Source organism: Populus euphratica, unplaced genomic scaffold (genome assembly GCF_000495115.2).
Source record: "Populus euphratica unplaced genomic scaffold, PopEup_1.0 scaffold102.1, whole genome shotgun sequence".
Lineage (NCBI taxonomy): Eukaryota > Viridiplantae > Streptophyta > Magnoliopsida > Malpighiales > Salicaceae > Populus > Populus euphratica.
Window position 1 is genome coordinate 3,383 of NW_011499957.1, and position 19,986 is coordinate 23,368.

General features: G+C 29.9%; 1 protein-coding gene and 1 pseudogene across 1 annotated transcript; one reads left to right on the forward strand and one right to left on the reverse strand.

The window, feature by feature from the left end:
* Nucleotides 1-507: 507 nt before the first annotated feature.
* On the reverse strand, nt 508-3,618 carry LOC105138389 (transcription factor bHLH77-like). Its single transcript, XM_011044442.1, has 8 exons — nt 2,260-3,618; nt 1,965-2,177; nt 1,800-1,865; nt 1,602-1,670; nt 1,436-1,507; nt 1,122-1,346; nt 950-1,028; nt 508-859 (listed from the first exon to the last, which is right to left on the reverse strand). Exons 1-8 carry the CDS (start codon nt 3,184-3,186, stop codon nt 810-812), a joined length of 1,701 nt encoding a protein of 566 aa, XP_011042744.1. The 5' UTR covers nt 3,187-3,618; the 3' UTR covers nt 508-809.
* A 14,970-nt stretch (nt 3,619-18,588) lies between these two features.
* LOC105138390 (phytoene dehydrogenase, chloroplastic/chromoplastic-like) overlaps nt 18,589-19,986 on the forward strand; it is a 10,387-nt pseudogene continuing 8,989 nt past the window's right edge.

A 19,986-nucleotide genomic window follows, 5' to 3' on the forward strand; every position in this document is an offset into this window, starting at 1 on the left:
GGGAATAAATAATAATTTTTTAGAATAAAATGAAATTGACAAAAGGACTGATTTGTTAACAAATATTAAAATATAAAGATTAAATAATAATAATTTTTGAAACCATAAAGAACTAATTGATTAATTTTGTTAAACACTAAGCTATAATTAACTCTTCAAAGTTCAAACATGTGAGATATATATTACCTATAGTAGGTTGAGAAGAAGTATTATTAAAGAAGAAATGAATAGTCAATATAAAAACAACAACATGGTCTTGAAAAAAATAATTTTTTTTAAGAAGTTAAAAGGGTTTTGATTGGATCGAAAACTCCTCCAAATCTTTATAAAACCTATCCCGAGCCGGATTCAGATCCCACCTACCAAGCGAGGCAAGGCTTGGTGGGAGTTTGTGCCAACTGAATGAATATTTGATAATATTTCTCAATGGTAAGGTATAATACACAAAGTTGGAGAAGAAAATAAAAGCTTACAAAGAAAAAAAAAAAAACCTCTCAAACCTCCAACACACCTTAATTTGTTACACATTAAATGTAATTATAGGCTATATTGTAGAATAAATAGTTGGATAGCACAAAGGACTGCAATTAGTTCTAGATTTTACATTGTAAGGAGTTCTATATAAGAACTCTACAAAGAATCAGTTGCTTAAATCACTGAAAAAACACATATATATGTAAATATATAGATGATGAGTAAGTTGTCTTTCTCCTTGCTAAAGAGTGATGTTGCAAACTGGAACCTGGCTGTACATTCTGAGGCAGGCCTCTCTCTCTGGGGAGGGGAGCCTCAGTGGAATCAATGACTGTTTATTGGTTAAATGATAGCTCAATTTTCATCTGAGTTGGTGGCACCGAGCCTGCATCATACAATTTATGGGTTTCAGTTTTTTGGACTATGAAGCTACCAAAACTTGATACTTAACCAGACTTCTTGAAATTCTGCTTACCTTGAAAGTCCTGCTGCTGATTCTGACCATATCCCATCTGCACAACACTTTGAAGATCATCTTGCCACATTGCTGAGGCCTGAAGAATAAAATTCTAGCTGTGATGAGAACATGCAGGTGTAGACCATCCAAAATGCATGGGGATTATCAGCAATGTTTCCTTATGGATTACCTGATGAGAAGCATCAGCAAAGCCATCAAGGGCAGGCAACTGCATGCTCGAGCTTCGCCGCAAGGCAGCATTTAGTGGGTTCATAGAGAACTGGGATTCTGCATTCCTGGACATGCCATCTTGTAGGGCTAACCCTTGCTGGGATTGGTAACCGTAAGGGAATGCCGGCGTCGAGGAATCTAATGGATAAAGACCATGAGGCATGGATCCACGGGATTGGAAAATCTGCAACATGAATTGAATGCAGTTATCATTAGACATGAAAGTTCAGACTGGTTGTCACTGACACAGAACAGGTTGAAAGATCAGCTTACCTCCTTGGACAAGAAAGTTTCCATGTTAATTTCCATCTTCGGGTTCACAGTTGCCAACTTCATTGACAGAAACTGCAAATAGCATCAGCAAGTGATAAAATCCAATCAGAAATTAACCAAGTAAACATTAAATTTAAGGAGGGAATTATGCAGACTTGAATATTACCTCAACCTGGCGCTGCAATGACTGCACATAGTTTATAATCTCATCAAGCATCACTGCTTTCCCAGTAACCTGCAAATCAACAACATTCAAGCCAAAATTTAGAAGAATTCACCCCATCTTTTTTCTATAATTTAATTGCGGGAAAAGTGCTTTACAATAAATAAATAAAACCCCCCAAATTTAGCATGTTATAAACACCTTATTGCATCCAGGAACAAGATCCTGAAGAAACTTCATTCTTTCGCTGATTTTTTCTCTCCTAACCTGGCCATTCAAGAAGGGCAAAAAATTCAAGGACATGTTAATACAAATCTATCAGTGTCCGAAAAACAGATGACAGAACAAAGTTTAATGAATCCGTACTCTTTCAGCAAGACTGTGGCTATCTGTAGCCTGACCCCTTCTGGCTCTGACATGGATATAGTCCTTTGGTGGCTCTGGCGGGTTTGAATTGTTCTTTTTCTGTTTCTGATTTCCATTTTCTTCTTCCATGGCCTTTGCTGAATCCTTGTCACTTCCATAAGTTTCCTCTGATTTGCTTTTTTTGGCGCTCGATTCATCATTCCCAGCTGCAACCTGAGAAATGAATCTCAATCATTAGTTCCTGCAGTAAATCTCAACAGAGGTCTGCACAAAGAAACAGAATTGTGTACATTACCTTGACATCAGAAACAGAGGGAGAGGGAGTTTCTTTGGCTTTTCCTCTGGGAATTGATTTTCTTTTTCTGGAATTGGCATCATTCTGGGATTTCATGCTCAATTCCCCACCCGGGATCTGCTCGGACAATGAAGATTCCTCCCTGGAATCTCCATTCTCTGGTGTTGACGGTCTTGACAACCGACTGAATTTCTTATCAGAATTCAAATTCCCATCCTGGGGTGAGCTCTTATTGCTTTCTTGAACATTTGCTTGCGATCCAGCGACCTTCATTGAATTGTTACTCGAAACTCTCGACAGCTTACCGGGTTCTACTCGTGGCATCATCCTATTAATCAATTCCGATTCATTCAATCCGAATTGTCCATTTAGGCCTCCAAGATTGTTGCTTCCAAAGCAAGAATATCGAGCAGCCCTCTCTACAAATCCAGGGTCAGCAGGAAATGGTGCTAAACTTGGATGGTTTACTAAGCTGTTTCCAAGAATTGGCAGGTTTCCTCTCATCTGTGAAGAAATACTCAGCTTTGGAGGGGAATTCAAAGGGGTACTATAACAAGAAGTGTTAGTGCTGTTGTTATTGTTGTTAATGTAGGATTGTGGCGACATCTCGCCGGAATTGCAAATGTTTCCTAGTCTTCCAATAAGTTCTCTGATCAAAACACTGTCACCACCAACGCCAGCATTAGAAATAACGCTGGCATTGGCACTGGATGCCACTGGAGATGAGACAATGGAGCTCAAAGCAGACTCAAAGGGATCGCTCTGATCCAATAAGTTGTCCCAGTTGGGATTGAGAAAGCAATTGGCAAGTTGCCCTGAACCGCAATTCAGCTCATCGGTTTGCATTTCCATTCCAAAACTGCAAGAATTCCAAATGGTTGCTGCTGTGTTGGCTCCCTCGCTCATAAACAACTTGTCTTTTTCCATGAGAGGAAAGAAAACAAGAAGCAATTATCTTGACAGCAAGAGAGGGGAAACTGAAGGGAATCCCAGAAAAGTTTAGAGGACCCAGATGAAGAATTAGAGTCAAAACTAAGAACCAAGAAAGAAAACTTACAGAGGAGTGGAAACTAATTTGCCTGACAAAACAAAACAAAAAAATCTATCTTAAGGGAGGTGTGTTGCTATGCTTTCGGACATATAAAGAAGCGAAGGTGAAAGTAGATTGGAGTTAAAAGGACATGTAATGATGATAAGAAGAGTTCTTGAAGGTTACTCAATTCAGAAGTATGGAAAAATAACAGAGAAACAAAAAAAAAGTGGCAGGGAGAAAGAATGCGGTGTGGATGAGCTCCAAAAAGCAGAGAGAAAAGTAGAGTGCGTGTGGAGGAAAGTGGAGAGGAAGCAAGAAAGATAAAGGCAATGTCTGTTTGACCTTTTTTCTATATAAAAAAGAAGAAATTATTGAAAACATTATGATTTCGAGGTTACTGTATTTCTTAAAGCATAGCTATACATCCAACCCCAGTACGATACATAGATTAATCTTGTAGCCGTCCGCTGTAAACTCATCCCAGTCGAGTTTTATATCAATCAATTATGTAAGAATACACTAATTTCTGCGTCTTTTTGTGTATTTTAAAAACATGTTTCATTTAAAAAAATATAAAATTAATATTTTAATTTCTTTTAAAAGTTTTGATATGCTAATTTTAAAAACAAAAATAAAATTGATTATATTTTTAAATAAAAAACATTTTTTATCAGATGGACTTGTCTCCTTCCGCTGCTCCTGAGTTCGAGTTCTCATGTGCTTGTCTGTCACCTCGCAGTACTTTACATGCTTATTAGGTTTACAGAGTATTAAGTGGACCATGGAATTAGTCGTGGTGCACGCAAGCTGACATAGATACCTATATAAATAAATAAATAAATTTATTTATTTATTTATAATTAGAAAAAGTACACTTTTTTAATGTTTATAAATGTGAATTTTTATTGTATTGGAAGTCATAGTGAATGAGTTCTCCTAGTAGATTTTTTATTGCTATTATATTGATATTTATAATATCAAAAAATAGCACTTAGAACTTAAAGATTAATTTATTTTTAAATTAATTTTTTTGATTTTGATAATTATTCAGTTTAAATTAAAATATAATTATTTCATTAATAATTATATAGTTTGTGTTAATCAGAATGTTAATATACATAATATTTCAAGTCTAATAAATATGTTACCAACATAAATACAAAGACATGTTTTAGAGGTTCAAAAAACTTAATTATACCAGTGAGGTGTTATTTTCATATGAAATAAATAAACAACTTAGAAACAATATATCACCTCTAAACAAACTCTTTATTTGTTTCTATGTTAAACTGGTTATTTACATTCTAGCACACCAAAAAGATATACTCTTGCGAGTTTGAGCACAAAAGACCCATAACAGAGGAAGAAGAATAGTCTACAATGACAGCTGCCTTCCCCTCAAAGAAAGCTCACTTGCAATTGGATTTTACACGAAACTCTACAATAAGCCATGAGATAGATTTTCAGAGGGTAGAGCGTCTGATTGGTGCATGATCAGACGCTCATGCCTTGAATGGTTGCAAAATAAAGCGCTAGGATTGAAACAATGAACAAAGAGGTGTATGGTCTCCTTAACCTGGATCTAGAAGTGTGGTTGGAAGATGCTCTTGCTTTCAGTCAAGTAGAAATAAAAACGTTTTATTGTAATATCATTAGCAATTACAAGCAGAGAGATACAGGTGTTAACACCATGTAGTACTGTGTCGATTCTTTCTTCTATACGAAGCATAAAACAAGGTGCCTGAGGTCTTGCAGACAATTTCCTTCATGGAATGAAATGTGGAAGATTGATTTGATGCTCTGACTACTTTGCACCAACCAACGGATCGATAATGCTTCTCCAAACTTTATATTCCAAAGCAGAACCGGCACCAGGCAACCCAAATCCATTGACGAAGAAAAAGGGAGTGGCATACTAACTAATACACACACCTTGAACATACAAATTCTCCATGCAAGCACAACTAGCCCCTTCATTGATGCACCTATACTTTGCATAAGCACAACAAACACTCTATACCCTATAAAGTATTTACAACACCACTCACCTTGAGATAAGCTAGAGTAATCAAGGTTTATAAATAATTCTAATCACAAAGTAAAATAAAAAGCTAAGTAGAAGTTATTCACAACTCATATTACTCTTATTTCTTTTACATATTTTTTTTCTACTCCTAACATTGTTTATCTTTATGTACATTATTTTCTTTTTATGTATTTATTAATTGAAGCATTAAAAAGTCTTTTTATTTTAATAAAAGACTTGTGTTGTAAGAAACATGAAGCCTATAAAAAATATCTACGTACTTTAGCATAAGAGATATCTCATGAAAAGACCAATTCAATTCTAAAAAGAGGATATTATGTCCCAAAAGAATAAGTTTAAAGAGTTAAGCCTTTTTTTTTTAACTCAACAAAGCAATGTTATTATCCCTCGCCACATTAAGACACAACCCATCACATTACCTCCCAAAAGAATAAGTAGATGCATTTGCTTTATCAAAAAAGTCTCAAAGAAAACAATCTTATTAAAAGCAATATATATTGTTGAAGGTAAACATATTAATTGTATAATATAAAATGGAACAACAAATAACATTAATTTTACTAAAGTACATTTCTATGTTTATTTAAGAGTTTGGATTTTCACCTAGCAAGTCAGTTATGCACTTTGTTATAATATATTTAAGAGATTTTCTACTTCTTTTAACATGAAGAGGGACATTCAAATAACTTTCTATATTCGAAGGGAAAGAAAAAATAAATCTTTTACATAACTCTTTTTTATATTTATAAAAAAAAATTAGTAAGATAAAAATTATTGTTTTAGCATCATTCGCTAAAGTGTGTTTAGTTTGAAGGTGTGGTGGTTTTTTATCAAAGGTACAATACCTTTTAAGCATAAATCACACCTTTAAAAGCTATAAAAACATGCTTTTTACTTAAAAAAGCACAAGTTACCTTCCATCCAAACACCCTTTAATAATCCTGAGCTAGCAAGTATTTTTAATAACCTAACAATGTTTTTCTTTTTGCAACATTAGAGAAAAAGATCATACAATTAATAAATAATAATGAAAAATGGTTTTACCACCTTGTGAGGTTGAGACATGTTTCCTTAAGATAGCTATAACCTTGTTTTCAATAAAAAATAATAAAATCTCAATACAAATGACAAATAAGTTGGGAGAGATTGAATTACCATGATAAAGGCCCTATTTAAATTGAAAAAAATAGAATTCGGGAACCTTTTCAAGTGATCAACATAGAAGAACTTGAGATACAAAACATAATAAGCTAAATAAACTTTTGAGAAAACCTAAAATCAATCAATATTTACTATAAAAATCTCTAATCAACCCTATCATATACCTTACTCTAGTCAATATTAAGAGTAAGTAAACCAATTTTTTTAATATCTTTTAATAAGATGTATTACTTCATGAGTTAAAATTATATTATCTATACTAATATATCTATAGAAAGAACTCTTCTAAGGACTAAGTTGAAAAAAAATGATAATTATGTTAACCTAGCCCTTTATAAATAATTTTTAACTCACATTACATAAATTGATAAGATTGGACTACTTCATATTTATTAGATATTATTTATTTATGATAAGAAAAATCAAAGTTTCAAGTAATCAAGTATTCCATACCCCCAGTATTAAAAGCTTCACATATCATACATTTCACTAAGTTTCCTATGATGTGTCATTTTGTTTTTTATTTTTTAATAAAAATAGTTAAAAACTATCTTTCTAAAATATCAATAAACCCTTTTATCTATGAGTATTGTCTTATTGGACCCTATAAACACTCTAAATCCAATATGGTAAGTTTCGTAAAAGAACTCAGGTTTCACCCGTCATTAATTACTCTATATTTAAAAATAAGGTTCATTTAGTTTAAGATAAGATGATTTTATTGTAAAATATAATTTGAGAGGATAAAGCTTTGCATATGATTTTAAGTAATGAGAATCAATCAGGAAAAAATAGACGTTAAATGTTCTTGGCTAGATGATTAACCAATATGCTTTTCAAGATGATGTTTTAAAATGACTTAAATTTTATTGTGATAACCGTTTATATTAGATTATGGTGTCTTTATTCATTGGTATATTGTAACCACACATTTATGGAGAAGGTTGACTTTTATGGTAATGATGTCATGGGAAAACCTTTTACTAAATATGTGCTATTTTTATGTTGAAGTGGATTGTAATTATAGATAAATTAAGGTTCTTGTGTAGAGAAAAACCTACAAAATAAAGAAAACTCAATGAATTTTATATAGTTTTAAGTTTATATGCTTTTATTATGGAACATAATCTCAATAAACAAATGAGATTACTATAAAGTGGATCTCCAAAATAGAGGTTTTGCTTTTCGCAGAGCAACCATATAGCCAATCAGAAGATGCCATGCGTTCTAAACAAGTGATAACATTAATGACATGTGTTATATATATATATATATATATATATATATATATATATATTTTAATCTATCTAGTGAGAATGTGTCACCCATACATCCAAACATACTAATGCTTCCAAGTAGTTATAATTTATGATTAAAAGTATAAATACTCAAGAAGGGATGCATGACCATTTCATTTAGAAGTGATGCATGTTTGGTCTTATGTAGAGGGAAGTGACCTATCCAACAAAAGAAAATATAAAGTCATTTTGTAAAGGTGAGGATATGTAACTTATCCATTAAAGGGATGTATAATTAGTCTACTAAAGAGAGATGTAAAGTCAGTCTAAGAGAATGCATGACTAATTCATCCATGAAGAATGACTAATAAGTTTGAATACTCGGATGACTAGTCTTCTATGAAGGAATGAACAACTATTCCATCAAGGGGAAATAAAATGTTTGGCCTTATAAAAAAGAGACATTATCAGGTCTTATGAAAGGAGTTGCATGGAAAATTCATTAAAAAAGGACAAGTAGACAGGTCTTTTTAAAGGGAGACATGTAATCATAGAGAGAACTTTTTTAAAAAGAGGTTTAGCAACATGGGTGGGTTTTAAACCTAGAAAGGTGGCTTATTATGTATGGAGGGATATAACCTTTATGTTTAGATAAGGTGTTTTTCTACTAATTAGATAGTTAAATGCATTTATACATGGGCAAAATAACCCTATATATCTACAAGGAGTTTAGTTTTTATATTTAGGCAAGGTGGTTTCACATTATCGAATTTCTTTAATTTGATTACGGTTTGATCTATGACTCGGTCTAAGACTTAGGTCATGAATTTAATAGATTAATCTTATTTATTTCTTTTTTAGTCTAATCGGATTTGCAGGATATCAAATTAATTTACTGAGTCAGGCCATGTTTAAAAATGATACTCCTAGCTAGTTACATGCCTAATTAATACCCTTCGTTACTAAACAAACAAATCCATTCAGATAGCTTATCAATTAATTAATCATTCCAGACATATCATCAAAAAGCTACCTAGTTAGCTACCTACCTACTTACCTTAAAATTGTTAAAAGAATGCATTTTAAGCTTATTATTTTAGCCAATTGGAATATTTTATGAATAAATTTAACATAACATTATATTTTTGCATGAAGTTTGAAGACTTGATTATATCATCTTTTTCATTCATTTAAGATATTCTTTTATTACCTTATTATTTAATTAATAAAATCATTTAAATTTTCTAAAATGATTGAAAATCAATTTTGGTTGCTTCTGGTAAAGAGATAAAAAAAGGAATGCATTGAGTAATTTAATAAAAAATAAAATAAAAAAGCTCATCATGTTTAATTTTAGTTAAACCTTTTTTTCCTTCTAAAATGATGGGAAAAGAAAAAGGAAATTTTCTTTCCCCTATTTTAAAATCAAGGAAGGATTGAAATAGAGCTACACCTAATTGATGTTATCTCTTCCACTTCCTTTGTTCATGGTTTTTACCATAAAATGTAACCACAATTCTAGAATATAGTTATTAAGTTTAGTTTGGTTTTACGAGTTGATTTAAAAAGTTTTTAATCTGAAGCCTAATTCAGATCAAGTTTTAAATTAAATAAAAAAAGATATTAACTCAAAAATAGTTGATCCAAACAAATTAACTTAACTAAACTCGGCTCAAACTCAACTTAGTCAAACAAAATTTTCAAAAAATTAAATTAAAATGATATTTTTTAAATAAAAATGATTAACTTATGTCAACCCGGGTGATTCACGAGTAGACTAAACAATTTATATTTTTTTAATTAATCTTTGAACCGAGCTTGACAATTATATTCTAGAGAGTAAATAGGGCAGTTTTAACATATAAATATTTTAAACAATTAAAATTCTTTATAAATTTTTAAAATTAGTTTGCAAGATATTTTTCTTTGATCTAAATCTAACATCTATGTTCTAGAGAATCATCAGCGATTTTAATTTATAAATTTTTAAAACTTTTCTTGAACTTTAAAAATTAATTTTCAAGGTATTACTACATAACATGCTTGAAAAAAACTCTAAATTCTATCTTTAGAAGCTCTTTAAACTCTCAATTCATTCATGAATGCAACCATATAAAATAACACTTAAACACAAGAAAATTGAAGACAAACAACACAACACTCGATCAAAGTATCTCTCTCTCTCTTTCCAAATGCTAATAATTCATAAAATACAAGTATCAACTTCTTTGAAACACGAAAGATGCTTCTCAATGCACTCAATGTCGGCAAGGGAGGCTGAATAAAATTTTACACATCTTAGAACTAACGTGACCTTCAATCATTGAGGACACACATTCATATGCATCTTCTTCTACTATTTTGACCAAAATTTTAATACTCCTCGGGGCCAAGTTTTGCTTCTCAATTGGTCAATGGGTTCAAGTTTCGAGATGAATTTTTTTTTAATCCCCAATAAAAACTAATATATCTGACACTTTGTAGTTGTTATTTATCGTTTGTGCTCGGTTTAATGTTAATTAATTCTGTCTTCCAACCACAGCTTGAAAGAAATCATATGGAGCAGGATGGTTAATGATGGGTAGAAAATTACTAGACATGTTGTCGCCGAGGACCGAATAAATTTTATTTTTAATACAAAAAAAGTGGTAGATTAAGAAAAATTCAAATCTCGTGCTATTAGTTAAATTAACAATTTAAATATTTATGAAAAACATGACAAAAATAAATAAACTAACAAAAAATACAAGAAAAAAAGCATATTCAAGCCTAATTGGATTATTAAATAACCAAATACTAACCTAACCAAATAAAAAAAAAGAGTTAAAAATTTGATACATGATTATTATAAACTAATTTAAAAATATAAATTTAAAAAACTTATCAAAGAAAAAAATAACAAAAAAAATCTCAAGCAAACCCAACAATCAAACCGGGTCACTAAATCAAACACATGATTTAGGATATGAAATTAAGATGATTTTATAAATAAAAAAGTGAAAAAACACCATGAAAAAAATATAAAAAACTGCTTTAAAAAAAATAAAAGATTGAGATGACCCCATTAAATATAAATCCAAACAAAACAAAGAAACAAAATTCTTAATCAAATAAACATTTGAGAGATGATATTGAGAAAAAAAAGTCAATAAAAACAAAAAAAATAGCAATTTAAAAAATAGGACTAAATTTAATATAAAAATAAAATGAAATTAAATGTTTCGGAAAAAATAAAATGAAATTAAAGTATAGGGATGGAATTGTAAAAAATAAATTCATTAAGAAAATGGTTAAAAAATATCAATTAAAAGAATTAGGACCAGATTTAACATAGAGATTAAATGAAAATAAATGTCTGGGGGTGGAATTGGATAAAAACAAATTAATCAAGAAAATGATTCAAAACAAAACAAATATAAATTAAAAGAATGATGAGCGAATTTAAAAATAAATTAAAAATAAAATGACTAGGAATGAAATAAAAAATAAAATTAAATTAAAAATAATCAACGCAAATAAAATAAGTGAAAATAAGAGAAGATGGACCGAATCAAAAGAAAACATAAACTGAAGGGTTGATATGAAATTTTGCATAGCCAGCATACAATTTTAAAAAAAAGAAGGAAAAGAAAATTAATTTTGAGTTAAACTATATCGAATCACCATACACGTGTTATTCAAAGAGGAAAAGGACACCGAGACAAATCAAATAATTTATTGGAATTATGGTTCTAACTGTTGGAGCAAGCTGCACGCGCTCTTAGAATGTGGTGGAGTGACTGACACGTGTGAGACAAATTTCAATTATTTTTTTATTATTTTTTGTGCAAAAAAATCCCTTAGGATTAAACAATATTAACAAATAAGCCATGACAAAATTACAATTAAGCTACTAAAGGTAAGACTAAAAATTTCAAATTATAAGGGTAATGTAATAATTCAACTATTCTATAAAATATAAAAATACCCTTGCAGAAGGCATTGTCCAAAGGTTATGTAGTTTATTTATTGTGTATAACAAAATGCAATCACCAAAACAATTTCTCACAATTCTTGAAAGATATTTATGTAATAGTAAAAAAAATCACCTTATCGCAAAACAAATATTAATGAAAAAATAATTGAGGGGTAAATTTCATATTGATGTTCTATAATTATTGTGTTTTAAAAAAGTGATATTTAAATATATTGTATTTTATAATTATAATAACTTAACATATTGTACTTTTAAAGTATGAAATTAAGATCATAAAATCTAAATATTTTTTTAAAAAAGAAAATTAATTAAATTAATATCACGGTGAAGAACACTACATCAATAATTAGAGGTCGCAGATCTGAAATGTGAAATCCAAAAGTGCGATATTTCTTGCTGCTGTGTAAATTAATCATTTCTTTATGCATTAATTGCCCGATTCGTCCAATAGCAACCGACTTCTCCACCCTGATGATGTCTTCTCCATGCTTTATTTATTTTTTTTAGTCGAAGCAGAACGGAGGAGGAGGAGGAGGAGGAGGAGACATGGATTGTGCATAACTGTAACTTGAATAAATAATCTCATTTCATGGAATATATTAAATTAAAGAAGACGAAGAGGGCTGTCCTTTGCATGGGAATATTACGTAGGGGTTAAGGCTAAGATGATGATTGTTACATGGAAGCATATAGCCGACAAGTCGGCAACCCTCCCTGCTCTTGTGGCTGATTTATATATTTGTTTATTAGCTAGTAATTATACACATTAATCTAATCCTAAAGTCACCTCTTCCTTGCCTGCACAAGAGCTAAGAAAAAATGGCGAAGGATAAAAATAATAATAAGCGAGGAAGGCGAGTGGAGACCCTCAAGGTTGCCATGTATTTGTTTTTATAAATGTTTGACTTTTCCCTCCTTGGTTGCTTGGGGTTGGTGCCCTTGCCTTGCTCCTCGTTGTAGCAAAATGTAAATAATTTTTCTCCCATTTCTTAAGAGATAATACAAATAAATAAATAAATAACCTCTGACCATGCTCATTAAAATATCCTAGAAAGTTATAAATTATTAAAAGAACTTTATGTCTTGACATAAAATCTGTTACATTAAACATAAAATATTAAAAAAAAGAAAACATTTTATACCAAATTAACTCATTTTATAATTAAAATGCACATATAAAGTTCAATTTCAGAGTTTTATGGTTGAAATCAAAATGCCTCATTTTATAACTAAAATGCACATATAAAGTTCAATTTCAGAGTTTTATGGTTGAAATCAAAATGCCTCATTTTATAACTAAAATGCACATATAAAGTTCAATTTCATTGTTTGATAGCTGAAATTAAAAAAAAAAACTCAAAATCACTTATCATTACCGTATAATATTTTATAAATATTTAGAAATGTGATAATAGTTATTTTTTAAAATGTTTTTTATTCAGAAATACATTAAAATAATATAATTTTTATTTTTTAAAAATTAATTTTAACATCAATAAATTACAATAATCTAAAAATACTAAAAAATATTAATTTAAAGTAAATAAAAAATAATTTCTTTTTGCACAATTCAAGATTAGTTTCTGGACCAGAGAAGAAAAGGGCTCAGTCATTCTTCAGCCTACTGAAGTCCAGTCCAAACCATTCCAAGCCCTTGATTTATAGGGAAGGTACAGGCATGCATGTTTTCCTTCGAGCTTAGCTGCTTTTCAGAGAGAAAGTGACCTCTGATCGATAGACTTTTTCCCTTTTTCTCTTCTTTCTGCTTTCAGAAATGGAAATTGATGCAGTAAAGACTGCCATTTTAGAGTGGGTTCTTCTTTTCCATCATATGGCTAATTAATACAATGAAAATAGCATGAGTGCTAAGTTGACACCAGTTGGCTCGATATTTTTTTTTTTTATTCTTAAATGAATGGAATTACTTTGGTTTTTGTGAACTTGGAATTGGTAAATGTCTCGGGATAACAAGAAAATGTATATATAAATTTGTTTTATTGATAAATATATCTTACTTATTCTTGAGTTTTTTTTTAATTATTATTAAATGAAAACCTTACATTTAATGTATTACTGTAGGATGATGTCCAAGGAATTTGACAAGTTTGAGGCCTAATTAAGGCATGAAACCTTTGCTTTGTTGCTTTAAATTTCAAGAATCTCCTTTCCCTTAATATCCTCCATTTTTATTACACTACAATTAACGACATAGCCTATTTTTTCAATTGAAACCACTATGAAAATGTGGAAGAACAAGAATATAAAAGCAGTCTTCTGGAGAAAAACAAGAGCCCCGCAAAAGGGACTGCTGTTGTCTCTTCCTTGCCAATGTTTGGGGATTTCCAGAGCCTTAATTTCTTATGGATTCAGGAAATGCCCTGATGGATTTCAAGGGTAATCTAGTTGATTTCTAGGTTTTTACACTTCCCTTTAATCACTCTATTTCGTTCAATATCAATTTAGTAGACTGATTTCATAGGAAACGATACTCTTTAGCAACTCTTGATTGTTCTCTTTGAATTATTGACTGCATTCCTCGTTTTCTTAAAAGTTCTTCTCTCTTCGCTTGCCTGTTTGGGGCGGCAAAGTGTCTGCATGCATCTGTCTGCTGTCTGCAGTCTTTTTTTAATTGCAGATGCATTTCACTTTAACATTTTAGTTCATGTATGGACATGGACTCCATCTTCTTGTTCCATTTTCACCTCAAGCAATCTGCGCTTGTAGACAAACAATTAGGTTCAGTGCGTTTAGACCAGGAGGACGGCCTTTGCTTTCCTGTTTCTCCAATATATCAGTAATTACTACCAATAGTCTATCCTTTGACACCAGCTTTTGAAACATGCAAGCAAACCTGCAATGTGTAGAAATATGAAAAAGGCTTTTCTTTCTAGATAAAAGCTGAGACTGATAAAGTCTAGGTGAAGCCCACTTCTAAGTCAAATAATCTGTGACGTTCCCATTCTAGTTGAAGTTCATAGCCATCTACCATTGTGTGAGGGCTGGCGCAAAGGCCAAAACTTTTCTGGCTCAAAAGTAGTAATCTGCAAATATCAGTGTACACATAACCCAAGAATATGAGTTTGACGAGGCCCATATTGAAAGAAGATGAGTTATCTAAAGAGTCCTGCTACAGCTTGTTCGGTGAATTTCTTCAGCTTATTCATTTGCAACTTGGGCATCTTTGCTCCCTTGAAAGCTGAACTTCAGGTCTTAACACAATGAGCCTTTTGCAGGCTGAGAAATTTGGGGATTGGGAAAACAAAGCAGCTGCTTGCAACCAGTAATTTGAGCTAGCTTGGTTTGGCTTATTTTTAGGGCATCTTCACTATACTATAGGAAATTATGATTCAAATTTTTTAGTTTACAGTTTTTTTCATAGTTTTTTTTCCCAAATGTATTACCTTTTTTTTTTTTTTTAATGAAACCCATTTATGTTTTAGCTTTTGTTAATATATTATTGGTTGGTATTTGAATCCACAAGTACATAAAGGAATCCACGTAAGAGGCCGTTTGTATTTGGCAAGCATTAAATTAATATATATATATATATATTATATTACTATGTTAATGTTAAAAAAATAAATGAAAAATATTTATTTTAATATATTTTTAAATAAAAAATATTTTTTAAATTTTTTTTACATTAAACTATATGATTAACTGTTATTTTTTAAAGTATTTTTTAATTAAAAATATATTAAAATAATATTTTAAAAGATTTATTTTTTTATATCTGCATATTAAAATAATATAAAAACATAAAAAAATAATTTAAAAAAAATAAAAAAAATTAATTTTTTTCAAAGATAAATATTTTTAATTGCATCATCTGCATTTTAAATGGGCTTCTTGCAAATATGGCTTACAAGTTTATGTCCTTTTGACTTTATAATAGCTTATATTTTTAAAAATAATTTTTAAAAGTGAATTCACTAAGGCATAAAAAAAAATATAAAAGAATTACTAGTTTTTAAATTCACATAAAAATAAAATAAAAATAATTATTATGGTGAATCTCATTCTTTATACGAGGAAAAGTAATAATTATGAAGCATCTAATAATCTAAACAATTATAGTGTGGGATTTTTTATCCCAATCTTATGAGTGCAATTTGATGGAGGATTTTCATTTTTTTTAAAAAAATTGATTAGTCCAAATACTTGAGTGAGATTTTCTTTCCAAATACACCATTTGGTCAAATTCAGAGAATTAAAATTAATTTTAATCAAATTTTATTTAAAAATAATTTTATATTTTAATTCTCTAAACTAATCTGAACAACCCAAAAAATAAATTCAAAATGCTGTAAAAAAAAATTCTCAATGGCATCACAAATCAACAAATTGAAGATTCATATGCACTCTCAATATCCAAACACGTCCTTAAAGGGAGAATGTAAGAAAAGAAAGTAGAGATGGACTCTTGTGTCCTAACATTTCCAGCAATATGCAATATAATATTTTTAACGGTGACCAAACAAACCCTCAATTCTAAAACCTGACATAATTCTCTCTAATTTTACTATTTGGTAATTTATTTTATAGCGGGATTAATTTTTTCCTAGATTAATGATTTAATCCAGAAGTAACTAATAGCACGTGGTTTTTATATTTTAAAAGCATTTTAAAAGAAATTATTTTTTATTTTTTATTTAAAATTAGTTTTTTAATTTTTTTTAATATACTAATATCAAAAATAATTTAAAAAATAAAAATATATATATTATTTTAAGAAACACTTTGAAAAGTAATTGTTATCACTCTTTCAAACACCTTCTAAATCAATCATAGTCAATTTAATTTTTTTTAAATTTTATTGTTGATTCGGTTAGATCAATTAAGTCACTAAAAACATAAATATCAAATTAATCTTTAGTGAAGTGGCTTTAGGTGTTTTTCTAAAGTGCACTTAACCTTAAAAAAATATTAAATTGATATTTTTTTAGTATTATTTTAATGATTTTAATATGTTGATATCAAGAATAAAATAAATTATTTTGATGTGTTTTTAAACAAGAAGCACTCTATGTTATAATACGAAATACGCACTCATACAACCAATTTTGACTAAGTTAATATATTGCAAGTTCAACTAAAAACCTGAATCAAGTTGATTTGATTTTCAAATCTTAAATTTCATGATTAAATTCACCTAATCAAATCAAGTTTAACATTTATAATTTATTTATCTTATAAATATTAACTATTGATGTTAGTATTAGAATTATCTTGAAACACTTAGCAATCAAAAGTAATTATATAAATTGAGATTTTTGTAATCTACAATCTTATTCTAAATTGGTCTTTTTTTGACAATAAAAAACAATAGTAAAAAATTCTACAACTAATTTTTGAAACCTCTCTGTAAAATGCTTTAAGTTCCCATAAAGATTTTCCCATAAAAAATACAAAATTAAGTCATTTTATCTTTTAAAGATATTTTTCTAGAAAATATTATTTTCTACATTTGAAAAGTACATTTATTTTCCATCCACTTTCCTTTTTATTTATCCAAATATAATGAAAAAAAAAAAATTCTCCCTTCCTCTTTCATCACAAATGACTAGCAATGTCACTAGCAACTATCAAATTAAACAAAACTTTAAATACTTTACGGACAAAAAGTACATCAACCGTTTTTTAGCTCCACTAGGTATTGTCTATCTAGTCGCTTCTCCAACTCTCCCTCTCATTCTTGTTTGGACCAATTTCTTCTCCATTTCAAAGAGTAAGTGGAATTGCCTTTTCTTTCTTGTCCTATCTCTCTGCCTCTTTCTCTCTCTGCCTTTCTAATTTGCTATAGCAAAACTGGGTATACAAAGAATCACTTTCTTCATAGTTAGTTTCAAATTACATGAAAAATTGAATTTTGAGCTTTTTCTATCAAGAAGGAAAAAAAGAGGTAAGAACATGGATTATGGGTTTCGTTTATTGACTTTCTTGAATTTATTGTTTTTGTTGTCCTACCATCTTTTTTCATCTTTTTTTCTATTTGTTTGTTTGTTTGCAGGGTTGTTGTTACTATTGAATTTGGTTTTGGAGAAATGAGTGCATTGAATTTGGGTTGGTTCTGTAAATCATTTGATTCTCAAACTGCCTTGAGATGTAGCGCTTATCCTGTTTTTTTCTCACTAAGATAATGCACTAGCTTTTAGAGGTAGTGAATCAATAAGTCATGCTTTGAAAATCCCTTTTTGGAAATACTTCTGCTAGAAGAAGACTGATGAAACATATCTACCCTTCTTTGCAGGTGCGTATTTTTTTACATTACAAGGTATTATATAATTTTCTATTGTTTATATAAATTTTATGTGATATATTGCCTATGTTGCAGGTTATCTGTGTGGACTACCCAAAACCAAACTTTGATAATTCGGTGAATTTCTTAAAAGTTGCCTTATTATATTCATCCTTTCACTCTTATCCGCGTCTATCTAAACCATTAAAGGTTGTCATTGCTGGTGCAAATGATGAAACTTTATCCTTCTTTTTGGATGAGAAAACTTTATGGGTTAATAATTTAGACTTTCATTTATATATAAAAAATTTCATTGTCATAGTCTCCTCGTATTTAATAATATTGAAGCTCATAATTTCATAAATTTTATATATATATCCTTAAGAGATTGTGTAATTCTAGAATAAAAAAATTGTTTATTGTTAATATGTGATTCCTTATTGTTTCAAGTTTGGTTGGTTTATCTACTAGAAAATATTTGGCAGATACATGCCATAAGCCTGTATTGCTTGAAGCAAAAGATGTTCTAGGTGGAAAGGCTTCTATTCTGCTATATGTTTAGCCTGTTCTTAAGCTGTCAATATACTTGTGCTTGCTGATTTTTCTATTCATTTGTTATTTTTCTTATTTTTTCTTAGCTATCATCATCATATAATTCATGGTTTCTTATTGAGTTTGATGATGCAAATGTTAATAATCTAAAGAACTACACTGTGTTCTTGCACTCAATATATGGTTGTCAACTTTTATTATACTGATTAGATTAACTTTTAAATTTGACTTGTGGCTTTTAAAATGCTTTTAAAGTACCTGGCAAAACTCTGAGATTTATTGTCCTTCTGTCCACTCTACATAAGGTAATTATATAGATATCTCTTATGATCACCAAACAGGTTGTCCAGAAGTTTCAGCCCAGGCGGATGCTTCTTAAAGCCAAGAGTAGATGATGTCTCTTGGCCATTTATATTAGAGTTATTTATTTTATTTATTTGATCAAAATAATTTTTTGTTGGAGGGATCATTATTGTAAGATGCAAGTATATTGAACGACAGAATTGCCATGTTGGTTAAAGGGGAATGGCATTTGTAATCTACTCCAAGTACATTTTTTAGTGAAAAAAGTGATTTTAGTAAATTTGTCTTTTTTAGTCGAAGAAACATCTTTTTAGACAAGAGAAACTTTTAATCATTCTGCCTCTAGTGTTTAGAGAATTAGATTTTAGTAGATGGATCTGATCATGCCAATAATAAATGGTAACCTAGAGCTACCATCATAAAGAGAACAATAAGTTGTGCCATAGAAGGAGAAACCTGTTTTTTTGTATTTCCATTAGTTGTTTCACATTAGTATTTTAAACCTTTAGCAAGATGTTGTGACACATTATCCAAAAGTTATTGGTTTCTTGTGCTCTTGTTGTAATTCTGTACAAACGTGTTAATATCATTTATTTTTTGTTGGGTCTAGCATCGTGTGCTAAGTGGTTTTGTTTACAGTTAATATGAGGGTAGTGCTGAATAATCTCAGATTTGTTTTTTCTAATGTCTAATATGGTCTTATCACAATTATAAGTCTTTTTGTATAATTGCTTAAGATTTTAAAATGGATGCCCGTGCACATTTAAATGATATATAGTAAGTTTTAGTAATCAAGTAGGTTATTTTATTCATTAGATCTATCTTTTTATTATTTTTATCGACTAATGTTTAGCCTGTTTTCTTGTTGATGACTGCATGGAAAGATGACGATGGAGATGGGTACGAGACAGGCTTGCATATATTCTATAAATTCTTGTCACTAGTGAAAGGAAACTGGGGACATAATTTTAAACTCACTTTTTTTCTGTTACTTTATATGCTTGTTCATTATATAAGATAGGTTTGAATTCTAACACGACTAAAAAATTGATGTCTTCTCCCAAATGCAGGAGTGTCGAAGTAATAAATAACCTGACAAGACCGGGGTCGAACCACATGGAGGTTAGTTGTATAAATTATAAATAACAATAATACAACAACAACAACAACAATAACAAC

Excerpts from the sequence above, each read along its gene's own strand:
- LOC105138389 (XM_011044442.1), bottom strand. The coding sequence starts at position 3,186 with ATGGAAAAAGACAAGTTGTTTATGAGCGAGGGAGCCAACACAGCAGCA. Across the intron at positions 1,866-1,964 it reads GCCACAGTCTTGCTGAAAGA|GTTAGGAGAGAAAAAATCAG; the intron begins GTACGGATTCAT and ends TTGAATGGCCAG. Across the intron at positions 860-949 it reads TCAGCAGCAGGACTTTCAAG|GCTCGGTGCCACCAACTCAG; the intron begins GTAAGCAGAATT and ends TGTATGATGCAG.